This window comes from Magallana gigas, chromosome 1, assembly GCF_963853765.1.
Source record: "Magallana gigas chromosome 1, xbMagGiga1.1, whole genome shotgun sequence".
NCBI classification, from domain to species: Eukaryota; Metazoa; Mollusca; class Bivalvia; order Ostreida; family Ostreidae; genus Magallana; species Magallana gigas.
Genome location: NC_088853.1, coordinates 53,747,569 through 53,767,497, shown reverse-complemented (window position 1 = coordinate 53,767,497; position 19,929 = coordinate 53,747,569). Strand labels below are relative to the sequence as shown.

General features: G+C 38.3%; 1 protein-coding gene and 1 long non-coding RNA gene across 3 annotated transcripts; one reads left to right on the top strand and one right to left on the bottom strand.

Moving 5' to 3' along the window:
- Positions 1-11,809: 11,809 nt before the first annotated feature.
- LOC117685515 (uncharacterized) lies at positions 11,810-14,815 on the bottom strand. 2 transcript variants are annotated; one of them, XM_066070958.1, is made up of 4 exons: positions 13,776-14,815; positions 13,576-13,620; positions 12,465-13,236; positions 11,811-12,237 (listed from the first exon to the last, which is right to left on the bottom strand). In XM_066070958.1, exons 3-4 carry the CDS (start codon positions 12,487-12,489, stop codon positions 11,870-11,872), a joined length of 393 nt encoding a protein of 130 aa, XP_065927030.1. In that variant the 5' UTR covers positions 12,490-13,236; positions 13,576-13,620; positions 13,776-14,815; the 3' UTR covers positions 11,811-11,869. The 2 variants fall into 2 exon arrangements, with proteins under 2 accessions (XP_065927025.1, XP_065927030.1); XM_066070953.1 differs by lacking the exon at positions 12,465-13,236 and having other exon boundaries at positions 11,810-12,237.
- Positions 14,816-15,101: 286 nt separating this feature from the next.
- On the top strand, positions 15,102-16,123 carry LOC136273935 (uncharacterized). Its single transcript, XR_010712156.1, has 6 exons — positions 15,102-15,323; positions 15,453-15,506; positions 15,632-15,655; positions 15,770-15,808; positions 15,899-15,958; positions 16,089-16,123. It is a non-coding gene; the product is annotated as an uncharacterized lncRNA (long non-coding RNA).
- The last annotated feature ends 3,806 nt before the right edge of the window (positions 16,124-19,929 follow it).

Sequence of the window (19,929 nt, the reverse complement as noted above, 5' to 3'; positions counted from 1 at the left end):
AAATTCGATTGTGTTTAAGTACGAATTAACAATTTCCGGATTATTTTAGGTACGAGTTAATTTATCTTTGAACACAACACTATTTCCGTAACCAAGAACGTGGAATCAAAATTTCCGGAAAACTCAATTTTTAAATCCCAATATCTCTGTAAGGCATCGTCCGATTTTAAAACGGATTTCAGTTTAAATTAAGCTTAATAAAAGCTCCTTTGTTGCTTTATGATTTATATCAAATTATTGATCAGAAAAAAGTTATTATAAAAAGACTTAGTAGCCCTTCAGGCCCTTAATTTGAAGGGTCAGCCCCTTTTTCTTGATTTCAAATAAAAGGTCTCGCTAATATAAACATATTTGTTCTTAAAGTGTTCATGAATTGTCAACCGTTTTCGAGATATCTATACAACTGTATTTTAGGGGCCGACCCTTTAACCCCTTACCGGGGCCATTAACAACAAAATGTTTGGTATCATATTGTTAAAAACATTATTTTTAACCACTTTTGTTCTACATTGCTTTTCAAAATATTTATCCTTTTTCAGATATTAACGATCAAAATATTGAATTATGGCCCCTTGAAACCCCTAATTACATAATTTATGACTTAGGTATGGTACTGTATAGATGAACAGATGTACAAACAACATTTTTGCTTCTATAATTAATAACAAATTATTGTTCAGTAAAGAGTTATTGAAAGAAGACATTAGAGCCCTCTTGGCCCCTAATTTGAGGGGCCAGCCCCTTTTTCTTGATATCAAATAAAAGGTCTTGCAAATACAAACATATTTGTGATCAGGTGCGCATATCACACCTGAGACGACAGTTTCAACGCGACTATGATCAGACGTTTACAGAGGAAATTTTTGTAGTCAGTCGTCGTTTCGTCTCACAAGGTAATCCTATCTACAAACTGAAGGACATGACGGACGAACCCATTCAGGGGAGTTTTTATGCCAGCGAACTTCAAAATGTATCTAAAGACGAACAGACTCAATGGCGGATCGAGAAAATCGTCCGAAAACGGAAAGTCCGCGGAAAACCGGAAGTACTGGTTCGATGGTTAGGCTGGCCTAAAAAATTCGACAGTTGGATTCCGGAGAATGACGTAAAAAACATATGAATAAACGAGTGATATTTCATTTACCAGACAGATGTCACTGCGAATGGTTCTGAAATCTTCGGACAGTGCGTCTACGCACTCCGATAACAAACCTTGGGATTTTAGAGTGCATCTACCAAGATCCTTACCTCTCACGGGGGAATGGTCTGTAGAGTTAACAGAATTTTGTAACGACAAAATTGGAAGAGCGACCAAGGAAATATTTGTCTATTGTTCGATTTGTGACGACACTATCATAGGTGAACGGCAAGGCCCTCCTCTGAGAAGAATTTATTTAATGACAAACTCTTAAAATCAGATTTTTCTTCGTCCCTACCGCATTCCTTTGCGCACCAACGACCTCACCGACCTACACATCTATATAAAGGACCAAAACGCCGGAGATGCGTCATTTTTAGCTGGAGAAACGACTGTTACACTCGTGTTCCGACAGATGTGAGAATCATGTCTGGGCCAACTTATATCTCGAACCCGACTCTATGGGGTCAGTTTCAACACACCGACGATGGAGAAAACTTTATTCCAATGATTCGACGCAAGGTACAGAGAGGAGGTGGAATACTTAACAGAAGAAGAGCATACATGATTCCAGTTCGTCCTACCTCGATACCAAAACCGGACATTCAACAAGTGTCACAAGTGGCGGCCGAGCAAGAGAGAGCGGTATCCGAATTGAAAGAATCCATGCGTAACGACGAGCCGCACATGCCGTTGAAAAAGAGTATAAAAAGCAGATAAAAACGAGCCCCTGCCAGACGTTCGTCAAACACCAAGGGAAAGGGACGCTCAAAGAAAAAAAGAAGCCAAAGCGACAGAAGGTTGATTCATTAAAAAAGAAGATAAAGAAAAAGAAGAGTCTGAAATCAAAGAAGAGAACTGCTGGCAACAAAAAGACCACTCTCGAAGGAAAACCTATTTTTTAAAGAGAAAAAAAAAACAACAAAAACAAAACATGTCTTACTTGAGTGAACTAAACACGACGATGGCAGAACCCTCCGAACTGGCTCTCTTTACCGACCCACCTAATCAAGTAGCAGTGCATAAAATCTATTTTCAGGAAACTAGACCCATTTCGTCATTCGACTCGGATACTGCGCCTCTGGAATTTTCCATTCCGGGAAACGGCGGTGAATATTTAGATCTCAGAAAAAGTCGACTGTACATTAAGGCCAAAATCACCCAGTCTGACGGGACGGTCCTGGGAGATGCAGAAAAAACGGGGATCGTTAATTTACCTCTTCAAGCGCTGTTTTCTCAGATTGATGTCTACATGAACGGAAAATGCGTCTCGCAAAATGCCAACAATTATCCCTGGAAAGCATATTTCAAAGTACTTCTGTCCTCAGGAATAGAGGCCTCTTCCTCTCAAATGCAGACCCAGCTGTACTGGCCTGACGGAGAAGGCATTGGAGACCCGGACGCCGCAGCCGGAGCTTACATGTCCCTGAGAAAGAGATATGTGTTTACACAGAAATCGAGAACATTCGATCTAGAGGGACCTCTCTACGTGGATTGTTTTTATCTCGACAAGTATCTCATTAACGGAGTAGACATTCAACTCAGACTGTTTCGTTCTAAAAACGAATTGGTGATCATGAGTAAGGAAGCATCACCCAGCTACAAAGTCACTATTCTAGACGCCGTGTTTAAGGCCTGTAAAGTCAAAGTCGACAGCGCCATTCTGGTGAATCACACCAATGCCATTCTCAAGTCACCGGCGAGGTATAATTACCTCAAATCAGACGTCAAGATGACCACCATTTCCGACAAAACTAGCGAGTTTTACTGGGACGACGTCTGGAACGGGAAAAGACCCTCGAAAGTATACGTGACTTTCGTCAAACAGTCAGCCGTGAACGGAAGTTACTTAGACAACCCTTTTAACTTTGAACATTTTGACCTCTCCGAGATTGTCTTGTACGTCAACGGAGAACCGACGCCCGTTCGCCCCATTAAGTTAGACTATGGAGACAATAAGAATTTTGTCACGCCTCTCTGCAATCTGTATCAATCTTCTGAAAAGTGGCTCAAAGACGAGAGCCTCGTCATCGATCGAGAGAAGTTTCCAGTCGGATATGCCATCTATGCCTTTGATCTCGTCCCCACTGATCTCGGAGACGGGTATATAAACCTGGTACATCAAGGAAACGTCGGTGTTTACGCTCGTTTTTCTAAACCCACAACAGCGACCATCAGCGCCATTGCATACTGTGAATCTCCCGCTCTTCTCGTCGACAACACAAGAGAAGTGAGGCAATTGTAAAGAGAAGGGGAAAAAAATGAACACTAACGAAATGCTACACATCGTCGATTTGCTAACGGACCTTAAACCGTTTTTTCGAGGAATCTTTGCCTCCAACTCTCTACCATTTCGTGTGACTCGATTTCCCTCTGCTGTCGTGTGCAACACAGACCCCTTGGAAGAAAAAGGTTCTCACTGGATTGCTTTTTGGTTCAGAAACGGAACGGAATGTGAATTTTACGACAGCCTCGGTAGATTGCCGGAATACTATGACATTCGTCTAAGAGACTTTATTGATATAAATAGCTTTGTGTGTATGTATAATAATGTACAAGTACAACCAGATTCGACTTCTACTTGTGGTTTTCATGTTTTATACTATTTGTATCGCCGAGCACAAGGGTTTTCAATGCAAAACACTCTTGAACACTTAAATCGTATTGAATCAGACGACTTTGTACGCAAATTTGTTTTGTCGAAAATTTAAATCATTACCAAAAAATAAAAATAAAAAATCAACTATTCATTGTCCTTTAAATTATAATCTGATAAAAAAAACCCTTGTGACATGGACCCCAGAGACGTGGACCCCGGAGACTTATATCTCGGAGACTTAGATCCCGGAGGCCGAAGTTCCCGCGCGCGCGCACAGCCCCCCGGGCGACAAAGGGTTTGCCGTGGCTTATTACGGATTGTAACTTTTTAAGAATTGCACTTTGTCAAATGACTTGTATTGAAATGTATCACTTGAAAACATTTTTTTTTTTTTAATGAAAAAATTATCATTGTGTGAGTGAAATGTACTTATATATTTGTTTTATGTTTTAGTTTTTGTTTTGAATTTTTTTTGCGTAAATTTTGTTTTGAATGACTTTTACTAAAAATGTTTATGTAGTTGAAATGAATGCACCAAATTAAAGTAACAAAAATTAGATGTGATTTTGTATATGCGTGTGAGTGTGTGTTGTTTGTAGAAATGATAGTAAAATTAAAAATAAAAATCTTGTAAAAAAAAGATCTATGTGTGAGTCATGTTTTTACACTAAAGTCAAATCAACACGCTATACAGGTAGTTTTTTTTTTCATTGTGAAAGTAAAAAAAAAAGTACAAAATCATCTTTGAAGGATTCTTGTGCGCATGCGCATACATCTTACGGAATTTAATTTCATAAAAAGTCAGTCACAGATTCGCCATTTCTCATTTGTTCTCGAAACACGGAAAGATTCGGCAATGAAAATTAAAACCTTGTTTGCCGTCATAGGGGGAACCATGTCAGGAAAAACGCATTTCGTGTGGAATTTATTAAAAAACGGAAACGAGATGTTTGACGTGGCACCAAACAAAATTATTTATTGTTACATGGAAGATCAACACATTGTAGAGGACATGAAGTCGAGTTTAACAGATTTTGAAACTTATAAAGGACTACCAAGCAGAGAGGAAATCAAGGAATGGTCTGAAGATTCCCCTCACACCGTTAATATTCTCGACGACATGATTCATTTAGTGACGAAAAGTGCCGATGCTCTTCATCTGTTTCAGACCATGGTGTCGCATTCTAAACTAACAGCTTTTTGCTGTCGCAAAATCTCTATCCCCCCGGAGTTTATGCTAAAAGCATCTTACTTAATTGCCAGCACGTAATTTTATTTAAGAATGTGAGAGATAATCGACAGATCATTACCTTTGGCAGCCAGGTTTTCACGGGGCGCTCGAAATTTTGGATGGACGCTTATGCCAAAGCCGTAAGTCGCCCTTATGGTTACATACTGATAGATCTGACCAATCACTGTCCGGAAGAGTGGCGTTTACGAACTAACATCTTACCAGACGAAGGAGATACGGTTGTCTACCGTCCTAAATAAATAATGAGCGCCATTATTAAACTCGTTCATTTACGTCATCATGTCTCGAAGGACAGGACGTCAGACAGCATTTCTTCGCTTTTTATTTTTGGCCGATAAGACTCAACGAAAAAAACTTGTCGACATGGCAACCGAGGAACAGATAAAGGCTTTCAGGGAGATAACTCTAAATATTTACATGGGACATCTGATCATTTCCGCTTATTTTCGGACAAAACTCACGAGATTTAAAGACCTTGTTCAGTCTCTCTGTGATCGCCGAGTGAGCAACAGTCAGATAAAAAAAGTGTTGCAGAAAAACGGAGAAATCGTTCCTTTGATTCTTAAACCTTATTTTAAAGAAGATGGCGGAGGAATATCTACTCGTCAAAAAAACGACCTACGATCGGATGAAGGAGAAACAGAATGAAAAAGAAAAATGTCAATCTTGTGATCAAGGGGTTAATACCGAGGAGACATTGTCGTCAATTTCCAACGAGGAGAAAACGGGACCCCCACAACACGGAGTCGGTCTTATTTACGCGGGAAGTAGAAAGAGAAAAGCGACCTCACCGCCTGGCATACGTGTACCCAAAAAGAGAAGGACAACGTGACTGACATTTCAATTGTAAAAGAGGAGATATTCATTTTAAACTGTAGACCTCATTAAACCAAAAAGAAACATTGTAAACATATATAGCTTTTTTTTCTTTTTTTTAATGTAGTGTTTGAACAATGTACATAGGCTAAAAAAACACAGTCTAAACACTCGGTTTTTTTTTTTATTAATAACCATAAGGAAGTGTTGTTAAATTTGGCTGCACGACTCTTTTGGTATACACAGCCGCATATTTCTTAACTTCCTCTTGACTATAAAGTTTGCTATGAATTTTTTCTCGACTGATTTTGGCCGGATTGACGGTGTGATAGTTTCCCGCCGCGGAGTCCTCTCGATTGAACATGGCGTCTTTCATGCTGGTTAAATTAAGGATCGTCGAGTTGGTGTAATTGAGGGAAAAACCCTTGACTTTGCATACCTCATTCCCTTTATGGGTTTTGTATGCATAATTTTTAGGGCCGTTGCATACAAACTCGGTAATCCAGTCACCTTCTTTTAATTCATTGGTGAGTTCGCTTAGATAATCTCCGACTGGGGGTTCTATTTCCCCCTCTTTTTGAGTATAGATCACCGAATCTGTGTCCCAGTACAGAACGCGAGTCTTCAACATATCTAATAGTTCGTACAACTTAAGACGGGCCCAGCAAGTGGTAAACGACGCCAAGAAAACGTTGCTATGACCGGGGTCGCACATGTCCTCCGATGTCCGTTTAGTGGTCAGCATGAGATGGTGGTCGTCAATGATGTTAAAATCTTGAATTTCTATGGTCGGATTGGCCATCTGTTCGAACAAAACGTGGGCTTGGCTGTCGTGCAGAATCTGCGTTTTGCATAGATTCATTCTCTGACCGAATTTACCCCAGAAACTATTCAATAATAGCTTTGCCAGGCTACGTAACCCCGGGTTGTGTTCGATATTGTCGGGGTCTAAACGAATGCCCTCCCTTTGCTCGTACATTTCGATGTATCGAGCGAGGTCGTCCTCCGTCTTGACCCAGTCGGATCGCCCGCTGGCCTCTTGTTTTATTTTTAAAAACATGTTATGTAAGGCGCAAAAAGCCCGCCCGTCTTGGACGAGGGGTCGTACTGAGTCGAATCCTCCCAGTGGTAGACTTCGTAGATTTTGAGGATCTTGTACCCCTTTTCGATTGCCTTGAGAAGTTCGGGTGTGCAGTAAGTACCCATCAGTGCTCTGTCCGCGTCTGAGCATGCACAAGGTTCTTTCTGTTGGCGCTCCACACAGGATCGACACAGCGGAAACGTTAACTTTCCCTGTGAGCGGTAGCCTAGCACTGGGTGAAAAAGACTTCGAGGCGGTAAAACTTTTACTTTTGCTAGTCCGAAATAGTTCGAGATGTCGTCAAACTCGCGCGTGATGATTTCGGGATGTCCGTTGGGATATCGCGCTGTCTTATTAACGAAGGGGTACAGCGAGGTAAAAGCGACATAGTTGATTTGTGTTCCTTGTGATGCTCTCTTGTACAAAACACAACCATTTGTACGACCACCCATGAGGCTGTCGCGGGGGTCTAGACGATCGGTCAAGTCCAGATTGACGACAAAGGCTTTGGCGTCAGGGTCCTCTTCAAGCAATTTGTCATAATCGTGTTCCCAGATGACGACAAGTTTCATTCCCAGGCTCTTTAACTTTTGTTCTTTCTCACGAGTCCGTGCAAGCAACTCGGAAGCGGTATACTGGGAGTTTGACAGTAAAATATCATTCCCCTTTTTAAAGCAAACGGGGCAGCCGTGAAATTCATACGCGACTCCGGCGGGAAATTCGGGGGTCGGCCCCACGTAACCGTCTAGTCGATACCGAGTTTCCGGTACTCTGTACTCCCCCCTTCCGTTTAATGCGTGGGAAATAGTCAGGTGTTGGCCGCTTGCGCATGCGCGATGCATCAACCATTCGAGCCATGCTATTGATTTTTTGCTAAAGGGGACGCGAGCCTGATGCCCGTTTGCTGGCGGGCGAGCAATGGCAGACTTCACGAAAACTTCTTTGACAATTTCCGGGTTCATTTTTCTAAATTCGCTCCAGTCTATCCAATCATTTCGATAATAGACAGATGTTTTTCCGTTCAGCGCTTTAGCATCTACCGGGCTCTCGATGTCGTTTTCCTTAACGATAATTTTCCACTGCTCTTCGAGGAATTTCAGCTTGTAAACGTCCATGCAAAGAGAGGCGATGGTGCAAGAGTCAAATGCATCTACGGCGCGACCTCCGTCTCTGCCAGTCGCTTCGTGTAGAAGGTGTTTGAATTTAATACAGGCTCGGCGCAGTATATCAACGTCGCTTCGGCAGTATTTCACCATTTCGCTGTGAAAGTCAAACACTTCTCCGCTGTTGATTTTTCCCCGATACCATTTGTAAAATTTTTCTCGGCCTTCTATTGACATGCCATCGGGTCCGTATGTCTCGGGGGGCGGATAGGGTCCGACGTACGACAAATTTTCCCGGCACGTGAAGAAATGTGGAAAATATCCTTTGACCAGAGATTCCAGTTGGAATGCCTCTGGTAATTTAGCCAGGGCCATGGGTAAAAAATTAAAGGAATCTATGACTCTGATCTGGAGAGCGCTTACGTTGAACATCTGTACTTTACTACCTCTGTAGATAATAAACGAAGGGCGTACGGTCTGCGACAGAAGGTACTGAAGCAGGAACGGGCCGTCATATGACAGGTTGTGAAACACGACTGTATACCCTCTGTGGTTTTCGTGGAATATCCAGGAACCCAGATCATACAGAGTCTTGAACACACGCTCACGAAACCCACACTTTCCCGGACAGGGGGGTCTAATAAATCGTTTGGTCTTTTTATCTTTCTTAGAACAACGTTCGCACCGATCTCCGCATTCCTTGCACGTGCTTTCGAGAATGACGTCCGCGTTTTCACACTTTGTACAGGCAGTCTGGCAGACGGCTAAGACAACAGAATGTCTTGATTTCCCGCAGTGAGACTCGAGACAGTGATGACATCGGCGACAATCGGTACAGGTCTTTTTTTCTCGAAGACACTGTTCGCAATGGGCATTATGGCGAGGGGCATATCCCCATTCACACTGGACTATTTCGTCCTTTTGCGAGGTCTCTATGTCCGCAAAGATGAAGCGTCGATTTCCGTCTTCCGAAGGAGGGTAACTTCTAGCACAACATAGATGATCCGGATCAACGTACTGCCGACAGGATTTACACGTAAAGTGACCGCACTTGTGATCCTCAGGCTTCATCTCGTGATGTTCCACGAACTTGTGACAGGTCGGACATTTGTACACTAGTTCGCATGGCACGCTACCGCTTTCGGTGCGGATCTTATGTCTTCTGTAACACTCTTTAGACCTGCAAGTCCTATGACAATCTTGACAAATACACACCTCCTTTTTTTCACAGTTATCCGACAAACACACACTGCAGTGATTTTTACAAGCGTGTTTATATTTGTGCTCATAAGGGGTCAAACACGTTGTACAAAAATAGGAACCTGCAAAAAATCCACTTATTTTAACAATGGCGTGAAAGTGCCCCGATTTCTTGTCTACGTGGTATAAAAAGAGTTTTTTCCTTTCTTGATCGCAGTTCTGGCTGATGTAGGAAAACGCGTTTCCGAGAGCAGAGCTTACGACATAAATGTTTGCGTTCAAATAATCTTCTAATGTCGGGGTCAATGCATAAGTTAAGGGTTGATCATCTGAAATACCCAAGGACTGGCAGACGGCGCGAGTGAGAGAGTCCTGAGTATGCTGATTGTTTCCACGCACCTCTCTATAGTACCACTTTGGACATTTTTCAAATTGAATGAGAATCTCGGCGGGGGTGAGTGTAGGATGCATTCTTTTTATTCTCTTGTACTCGTCTTTGCTCGTTCTACATACACCGCAGTAAGCCACGAGAGCAGCTCTGAACAGGCAGAGGTTATCCGGATTTTTGATCTGTACTATTGATTTTTTATTAATGCTCCCTGCCTCGATGTTTGTCATTTTCACACCTTTGCCACCGCGCGGGTGCTTGATGGCGCCGATGTCGATGCGACAGGTGGCGTCGAAGGGAATGTCCTCGTTACTATTAAGAACATTTACAACACTCTCCATCATGGCCTCGGCGTCCATCTCTTCCATCGGACGGCAAGGAACGTAGATGGGTATGTCCAGTTTTTGATTGTGAATGGCCCCCCCTCATGATGTCGCCGGGTCGAAGGTTTTTCTTTACGTGATTAATCATTTTTTCAAAGGCATCCCGAAGAATATCCTTGACTTCACCCAATTTCTTTTTTTCGCGGAAAAACTTGTTGTTAAACGTCAGCTGGTAATTGACGTCGACGGCCTTCATATCTTTGAGGGTTCTCTCGTTGACTATCTTTATATTGTAGTCGTCAGAACCCGCGCCGACTTGATTTCTGATGAGGTCGTCGGCAAGCAACAAATCGTCGTCTAAGGACATATTTTCGATCTCGCGGAAACTGGAATCGGCAATGTCGGGAAAGTCCGTCGAAAGGCTCGCATCGCCCTCGAGTAGTAGAGAACAATTTCTGTGAAACGATGATTCTGCGATGTCGTCAAAATCCGTCGTCGAAATGTTGGCTCCTCCACTTGCAGGGCTAGTAGCTCTCAGTTGTGAAGTTTCATTCCCTGACGGTAATTCGCTCCAACTCATATCTTCAATTTGTTGATATAAATTTTGCTCCCGGACTTTGGAACTAAACGAAATTTAAAAAAAAAAAATATAAATATTAAGCCCCCCCCCCCAAAAAATACCACTATAGATTAATAAATTTGTCATAAATCAAAATTTTTGGTTGACAATATCATATATTTTTTTTTGAAAATTATTTCTATTTATTTTTTTATTACTATTAATATTTTTTCACAAAATAAAGAGATCTGTTGTGTAAGTAAAAGCATCAAAATAAAATAAAAACTTTTTTTAATCTGAAATTTCGTTGAAAAGTAATATATGACAGATAACTACATTTGAGATTTTATTTTTAAACCTACTATTTCTTTCCATTGTATTTCAATAATCCTTTTTTTTTAGCAAAACGTTCGTGTATTTTTAATACGAGAGAGAGAGAGAGAGAGAGAGAGAGAGAGAGAGAGAGAGCTAGTTGATAGAGTTACCCCTCTTGCAATGTAAAGTTTCACAGCCGCGTATATGGACAGATAAATAAATTTTTAAACATACCCTGAATTGTTTTCGTGTACTTTCTCATGTTCCGTCATGCCATCGTACGAATCAAATATTAAATGACAAAATCCACACTGAAACATCTTGTTCAAAAGTATAAAGAAATAATAAAAAAAAATTCCAAACTGCCATGCGGACTCGAAGCAAATCAAATTCATACCACAAGAAATCAAAGAAATCTTAAACTGATAACAGTAAATCTGAAATAGTTTTTCATTGGTTATAACTTCTGACGACTGAAAATAAACATTTTAATATTAATTATAATGATTTGGTTTTAAATAAAGTGGGCGTATTTCATGTACTATGTCAATCCAAAAAAAAATCGATTTTTCCCCCTTTGATTTAAGCGTTAATGGTTTTTAAATACCAAAACTTATTCAATTAATGTATTTTTTTAAACGTTGGGTAGATTTTATATCATTGATCGGTATAACATTCAATAAACATTTCTATTCATTTCTAACTTTCTCATTGTATATAGTCCTTAATTCCATTGTTCAACCACAATAAATACCAAAAGGTAGAATAATAGTTTCCTTGTTCGTTAAATTTGACCAATTTCTTTTAAACTCATAATTTATTTCTTGAGGGTTTTCCCCCAACTTTCAAGTTGATTTTAGTATCAACTGTTTTCTTTGTTACGAAACTCTTTAACTGATCAGGAAGTTCAATACATTTTTGAGACGTGTAAAGAAATATTTACATTTTATTCCCGCAACCCATTATCTGATTTTTTTTTTCAATAAAAGCACCAACAAATGCAATTATTTCTTTTTGTCTCAGGTAAGAAAAGACGTACACACAAAAAAAAAAAAGTTTTATTATTTTGTTATCGGGTATTTAATTATAGAATTTCTACACCAGTAGCAAATCCCCCTGTGTGGCGAACTTCTTGGTCGGGGTGAGCACTGGCATGGACTGGGCGCGGGGTGGGGTCACTGGCTCTTTCTTGATCCTCCTCACCAGTTCCTCCATGGGAATTGGTGGGATGTCCTCGGCCGGCTCCGCTGTCCTGAACAGTTGCTTGAGGGCCTCCCGGCGCTGCTCCGCGGCTCGTCCTGGCATCAGTTGGGGGTTGGAAAGTGACGCTGCACCCGCCTGTCGACGTTCACGGACGACGATGAAGTTGCTGTATCTCCTGAGGAGATACCGCAACACCGCAACAAGAACTAGCCCCCCTATAACAATCAAGCCCGAAAGGGCCATGTCGAAAGCTTCGTTCACTAAAGAAAAATAGGAAAACATATATATCCTGACTGTGATAAAAATGCATGATTTTTATTAAGACACATCAAAATCCTCTGTTCCATAAAACACAAAATGTATTCGATAAAATTGTATTATTTAGAATTTATCAATCATGTCTGATTTTTAAAAAAAAACAAAAAAAAACATCATTTAACTTTTAAGTTCACCATAAAAAATATGATTAAGAAAAAGAATTACTTACTTGTCTTATTCCGTGCGCAGTTCATGCAAACAAAAGACAAACATTTCAACCAACAAACAACTATAAAACAACATGCACTAGTACTTTAAAAAAAATAATTTATTAGATTTATTGTTGAAACACCATCTCATCCTCATCATCATCATCACATTCAATTTTGCATTCATTCACATTTTTTTCAAATTGACTGTCTATTGTGTCTAAAGATAGGTGATTTGATCTACGATTAGGACTTATTTTCATAATATAATTACGAAATACAAAAAACATGCTATGAATAAAATGGGTATAAGGAATAATATGTAATACAGTTTGTCGTATTTCGTACCGCGAGCCTCAATGTTTTTCAAACTGATAGTGCTCATTTCAGCGTACAAGTCGGTAGTCGTCGAGTCCGTCAATTTAGAAGTATAAGGTGAAAAATCATGCGAGGAAGTATTTACAGAGGATAGAGTGACATTTGTATTAAAGCGGGTCGTGTCAGGCATAGTGTTGTTAGATTTGGTAAATGGGGTGGTCTGTTCTACTGAATGCGCTCGAGGTGTACTTTCATGCAATGTAATAGTGGTTACAGGTGACGTCAGAGATTTAGTATAGTCATGCGGGATGGGTGTACTATTAAATGCAGACGTGTCATTATTGTGCATGCTACTATTATTAATAAGCGCGATACTATTATTAAGCGTGCTACAGATAACAGAAGTTTGTGTGGTCGCGTCAGTCGTCGTAAAGTTCTGGTGTGAGCTTGACGACTCCCTCTCGTGTGTTACATCTATATTAAAATGTTTAAAAAAAAAATCAATATTTTGAGTTTACAAAAAATAAAGATTAAAGTATGTCGACATGAATCAAATAGAGACTTCTCTCTCTCTCTTAACAGAGGGGATTTCATTCATCACAAACACGCCTTTCTCATTACTGATTCGGTCGAAACCAGTTTACACCAGATTGCCCGCACTCGAACGTTAGTTCGAACACGCGGGATCGCGAGAAATAACTGAAATGCAATGATAGATTTCCCACGAAATTGAACAAAAATCCGAATCAAAATCGTTCAATAAACGGTAACATTAAAACAAAACATAAAACGTTGACAAAAGAGATTACTTACGTTTCTCACTGAATCTCGGCATGGTCGAGGATAATGTCGTCATTTCTACAGATAAGATTACCGAAAAAGATATTTAGAGATTTACGAAATGCATTTAAACAAATGAAGTAAAAGATTAAAATCTAAGGGGTTACAGCATTTCGCATTTAAACAAATGAAATAATAGATAAAAATCTATTCAAGCAACAACAATTCTGTACCTGAGCAAATCACCGCTCCGTTCTCAAGAGAACACACCATGCTGAATGACTAATTTATCACGTGACATACAGATGTGACGTGACAAAAGAAGAGAATGAATTGCGAAGTCACGTGACTAAAGACTGATCTCGCAAAATCGATAAGTTACCAAAAACTATCAAAAGTCATATTTCTTGATTTTTTTTATGTTTCGAACGCTTTAGATTTGTTTTTACACATTTAAATATTTTTTCTCAAAAAATTAAGCTCTGAAGCCAAATAGCTATTTTTAATTCAAAATATAAAATCTATTAAATAAAAAACGAAAAATATATCCTCCTGTAGGTAAAATCAACTCTCGAGGTAAAGTAATTTCACTTCTCCAATCACATCTTAATTTTAAAGTTTAAGAAATGAATAAAATAGAATTACCTGCACAGAGGAAACTTTCGCTGGTGGCCTGCATCTTTATTTCTTTAATTGCGTGCATGCAAAATCGCTTGTACGCCGATATGTCGGTACATTGTCCGTGGATCAGTACTTGGTCCAGCGATGTGTTCGGTTTAACAATGATTTCTTTAATTGCGCACTCAACCTGGGCAATGGTCACAAACTCCGGACAAGCTCGTACATTATAACAGAAAGCCATTTCAAAATCGTTTTTACAGTTACAGGACGGGGTGTCCTGAGATAGACTCATACCAAAAACCACATGTAAAATAATTATCGCAATCATGACGACAAAAAAAAGGAAAAATTGAATAACAACCAACTGTACCACTTGATAACTTTTTGGAAAAGAGAAAAGGAGAAGTTCATTCAATTTATTTTTATCAATTTTATTTCGACTTTGATATTTGTCTTTCAATAATGCAAACAATAGGCGATTCGTTTGGCTGACCTACGAGGTTATTCTGTACCCCTATTACGAACATTTAAAACAATACCTTCATTATTGTTGCATTCATGATATAATTTTGTGACTAATAATGTTTAATTTTATTTTTCATTACATATACGAGGATACTGTGACCTGCCCCTTAATCTTCTAATGTCAACCGACTCTGACTCTCTACACATATACAAAATAACAACAGTTATTAGCAGATGATGAAAGTTGTGGGGGGGGGGGGGGGCGGTCATTAGCAAACATACAATACGTTTCTAACTTACCGCATTCACCCGTAAAAAAATATTTTTTATTCCACATCACCCCTCTTCCTCCCCCCACCCCGTTCAATCCGAACCAATCATTGGCGTCAGGTTTTTTTTGATTGAAATCGAAATATAAAATCGTTGAAAACCTCCAAATCTTCCCCTTTTTTCTGAAGGATCTTGTTATTTGTTAATAATTCATATTTTTTGGATTAAGATTACCATGGCAAGGTAAGTTAATAAGATTTTAGTTTTGACTCTTACTGTAAGTGGTCCAATTTTCCCTTCATCTTTATTCCTCTATACTTATTTTTGGTACTTAAATGTTTCAGCCAATGCATATGCAACTCTAAAATAGAAGTGGTGGAGCTTCTTGAGAAAATCAAGGACATCCTTGATAAATGCCCGTGCCCGTAAGTTTTATTACACGATAATTTAAAAGATGTTTAATTTTTTACTAAAATTAAAACACATATACAAACTTATTTTTTTTCATGACAATTTTGTTATATTTAAATTAAATATTATTCATTTTTTTAAAGACATAGCAGAAGGGGGGGCCAGTTGTCAGCTGGCATGACGTCTACACCAGACGTGTAGGTTACATACTATTTATTTTTTTAAATAAAATTTCCAATTGAATCTACTTTTTTCAAAAATTATTCTTTTTTCAATTAATGAAAAACCATACGTATTAATATATTTTCCTTTTCATTTATAGCCAAACCCCTATCACAAAAAATGGGTTAGTAATGCTATTAATATTAAAACAAATTTTTTCTACCAATTAGTTAAAAATGAACTTTTATTCTTAAATTTCCTGACGTCGTTCATGAGTGTCCCCTCTTTTTTTTTTAAGAAGCGTGCCGGCTACGCCAAAAGCACCAAAGAGACCGTGGTTAGTATAAATAGAGAGTAATTTCAGTTTAGGAGGGGAGGGGGCAATAAATCGTGGCAAATTTTAAGTTACAATTTCTCTTTTCTTCAGTAAACCGCGTACGCTTGTGGACCAGGAGGAGTCCCTCCGGTGGGAGGTCTCTCCCATAGGGTTAGATCATTTTTTTTCGCTTTTATGAGATTATATTTCATCAATAAAAGTACAAATCTAAACCCAATGAATCAATTAGATTGTATTTATTAAAAGGTTAATTTTTCTTTTTTTTCGCTATTTTTTTTAGGCAAGAGAGAAGTGTAATAGAGATTTCTTCGTAGGTTTTAATTTTTTTTTCTTTTCTTTTCGATTTGTCATATTTAAGTGGAAACTGCTTCAATTTTGTTTTTTTTTTTTTGTTTATCTCAATAAGATCGGAGTAGTCCATGGCCAGCGACAGAGACGTCGCGTTCATGGACTTGTGTCTGGAGGATTCGGACATCCTCATTCCCCCGTTAGTCACTACACCAAAATCTTGCGTTCTTTGTCAATTTCTTTTACAAAATTATCTTTCATATTACTCATGATTTTTTTTCTGTCAATTTCAGATCCCAGTTCAACATGGATGAGGCGAAGAAGCTTCTGATGTAATTTTGTTTTCTGAGAACAATGTTTTAGTTGTAAAGATTTGTTTTCTTTGTTTTTCATTTATCGTTAAAAACATATGGATGACAGTTTTTTCGATCAAATTCGAATTTTTAATTCAAACTATGCGGAAGATTCCATATTTCTTGTAATACAAAAAGAAATTGGATGGAAAAATTAACGTTTTTTGAAATTATTTCTTACCATTCGTACCGTATTCATTTTTTTAAACTGATAATTAATCTATAAATGCAAAACTTTCTTTTTATTGACACACAAAGAAATGAAACGGTACCTTTGGTAAAAAATGTTAATTAAAACGTAATGAGTTGAAACTATTTAACGTCTAGTAGAGATATAATTTTTTTTTTTTTTAAATGTGGAACACTCCAAATTTTCTGTAACCCGTACAGAAATTGGATGACATATTTTTTTAAAAATTATTTTTTCCCAATCGTACCGAGATCATTTTCAACCTCATAATTATTCTACAAAAACAAAAACTGACATTTGAATGATTTATCAATTTAAAAAAAAAATGAGAACGGTACCTTTGGCAAAAAATAAGGTTAATTAATGTTGATTACTGCGAATATTTAAGCATTTTGAGATTAAAAAGAACTATGAAAAACTGACGAATTTTATTCTAATTTACACGAAAAAGATCAATTAATAATTATAATTTCTCACCCAGTGTGTCACAGTATCATTTAAACCCCTTTGAATAATTTTTAGAGATACAAACTTTTATTAAGTAAAATTTTGAGATTCAAAAATCTTAAAAGATACTGAATCGAAACACTGGGTTAGAAATGATATTCACCAACGATTGTGTACAACGTCCTTGCAATAGAAGGCAACTTTTTCGAAAAATTTGGTGGCCGTGAAAACGGCCGTTTGTTTCGAATCGATGTAGTGTTCTTAGATGAACACATACACGTCTTCTCCGTTTATACGGACCATCTGTCCGCTGGGGTGAGGATCGTTGGCAATCTCTACCTCCCAATCTTCTCCCTCAGGGGCGCTAACTTCATCCTCAATGACAATTTGTACAATCTTCAGAGCCATGGTGATGGTTGAAAATGAAATAATTCACCTCACCCCCTAAACCGGGTTATATTGAGTAAAAATCTTGCGAAAATGGTCCACTTAACTTGTCAATCTTTTTTTTTTTTAAATGTCCTACATTTTACGTATGAGTAACCTCCTCGGGACACCCAGGTTACCTTTAAACTTTTCAAAACACATCTCCTCTTCCGTATTGTTACTACGCTCAGGTATAATTTTTAAACGTCAGTGATCGCTGACGTATGTCTCCATTGTATTATTTAGACGAAAGGGGGGGGGAGTCTTTTCTCGGTCGGGGCCCCGTCATGTTACCACACTCGTGTACTATTTTTATACATCTCTCCTTCCCCTTTAATCTTGATAAAGGCCACTGTCACATACCTCCATTCAATACACCATTGTGTTCCAGGGTAACCCCTTATCAAAGGTCATCAACCCCATTGTCCCCCCATTTCAATACCCTATTGTTTGTCTTTTGTCTTCCCCAAACAATAGGCTCCCCATTGTTTTTACCCCCCATACGTACGTATATACTACTACTACGTCATCACCTTTATTTTCAATCCTCCAATGAGAACACGACCTCTATATTGCTACCTTTTCTAAAAATAGGGATGAAAAATCACCTTTATAGTACAACCTCTTTAAAACAACCAATCAGAAACGATTTTTTTTAAAGCACTGTTCTTAAAATAACCCTCTGGGAGACTCTAATAATTACGTCATCACCTAAACCTCTACCACTAGATCACTATATATGCTGCTTTCGTTCAATAAACGATATTTATCTAAAAAGAAGACACATTGACTAAAGAAGGGATTACTCACGTCTCTCACTGGTGCTCCCCAATACAAACCTCACCGTGGTCATATCTACAGATAAAATTGAAATTTCCAATTCAACTGCTTTGATATTTACGAAATGCATTAAAACCTATGAAATAAGAGACAAAATCTACAAGAAGCGATGAGATTCGAGCAAAAATGTCGGTACCTTGGCAAACAACACGTCCGTTTACAAGAGAACACGCCATGATGAATGACCGATAACGGTGACACTTGTCATACAGGATATTGCACAACAAAAGAAGATTCAGAGATCGGCGAGGTCATGTGACAATAATAGTATCTCCCTATCGATTAGTGGCAAAACTATTGAAATCCAATTTCTTTTTTTTCAGATTTTTAAAACTCTTTAGAAATCTTTTTACGCACTTAAATATAAAAAATAAAATTCAACTCTGAAATGCAATCAATGAACTGTTTTCCGAAATTGGTTTTTAAAAATAAATTACAAATAAAATAAAAAAATATCCCCCTAACGGATAAATTAGCCCTCGACCATAGATTAATTTCACTTTGCCAATCACAACTCGATTTTAAAGTATATAATTGCACTATTTAAAAAAAATGAAATTACCTGAACAGAGGAAACTTTCGCCGGTGGACTGCATCTTTTTTTCCTTAACTGCATACATGCACATACGCCTGTTTGCCGATATGTTGTCACATTCCCCGTGGATCTGTACTTGGTCTAGTGATGTGTTTGGTTTCAAAATTATTTCGCTTATTGCACATTCCACCTGGGCATTGGGTACACATTCCGGACAAGCTCGTACATAAGGACAGAAGGCCATTCTCATTCTGTGATCGTATTGACAGACACAGTGTGGGGTGTTCTGAGATAGACTCATCCAAAGACCTACATGTAAAAAAAAATATCACAATCATTATGAAAGAAAATTTATACAACATCCAACTGTACCACTTGATAACTCTTTTGGAAAATAGAAGAGAAAAGGTTCATACAATTTATTTATATCAATTTAATTCGACTTTGATATTTGTCTTTCAACACTGCATATAAAGGGTGATTTTTTTGTTGACCTACGAGTTTATTCTGATATCTCTATCACTACCGTTTGAAACAATACCTTCATTATTGTTCCCTACACACTCATGACATATGTTTTTGGCTGAAAACTAATTATTGTGTTCTTATACATATATAAGACGGTGATATGACTCAATTCTAAAGTCAATCTGACTCTCTACGCAAAAACAGAAAGCATTAGTTTATTAGGACTTGGTGAAAGATTTATGGAAGGAAAGGGGAAGGGAGGGGGTATCCCATTCTTTCAAATAGTTACCGAAACTTTTCCTTCATTTTGGATATTTTCATCATAATTTCAATCATGGCAAGGTAAAGTTAATTATATTTAGTTTGACAGTTTAATTCAAATAGTGATCTGATTAACCCTTCATCTCTATACCTCTATACTCATTTTGTTAATAAAATGTTTCAGTCAGTGCATTTGCAATTGTAAAGTGGAATTGATCGATCTCCTTAAAAAAGTCAAAGAGAAGCCAAACAAAAACCCCAATGGAACCTAAAAGAGATCGGTTAGTACATTTGTATAATTATAGATCGAAGA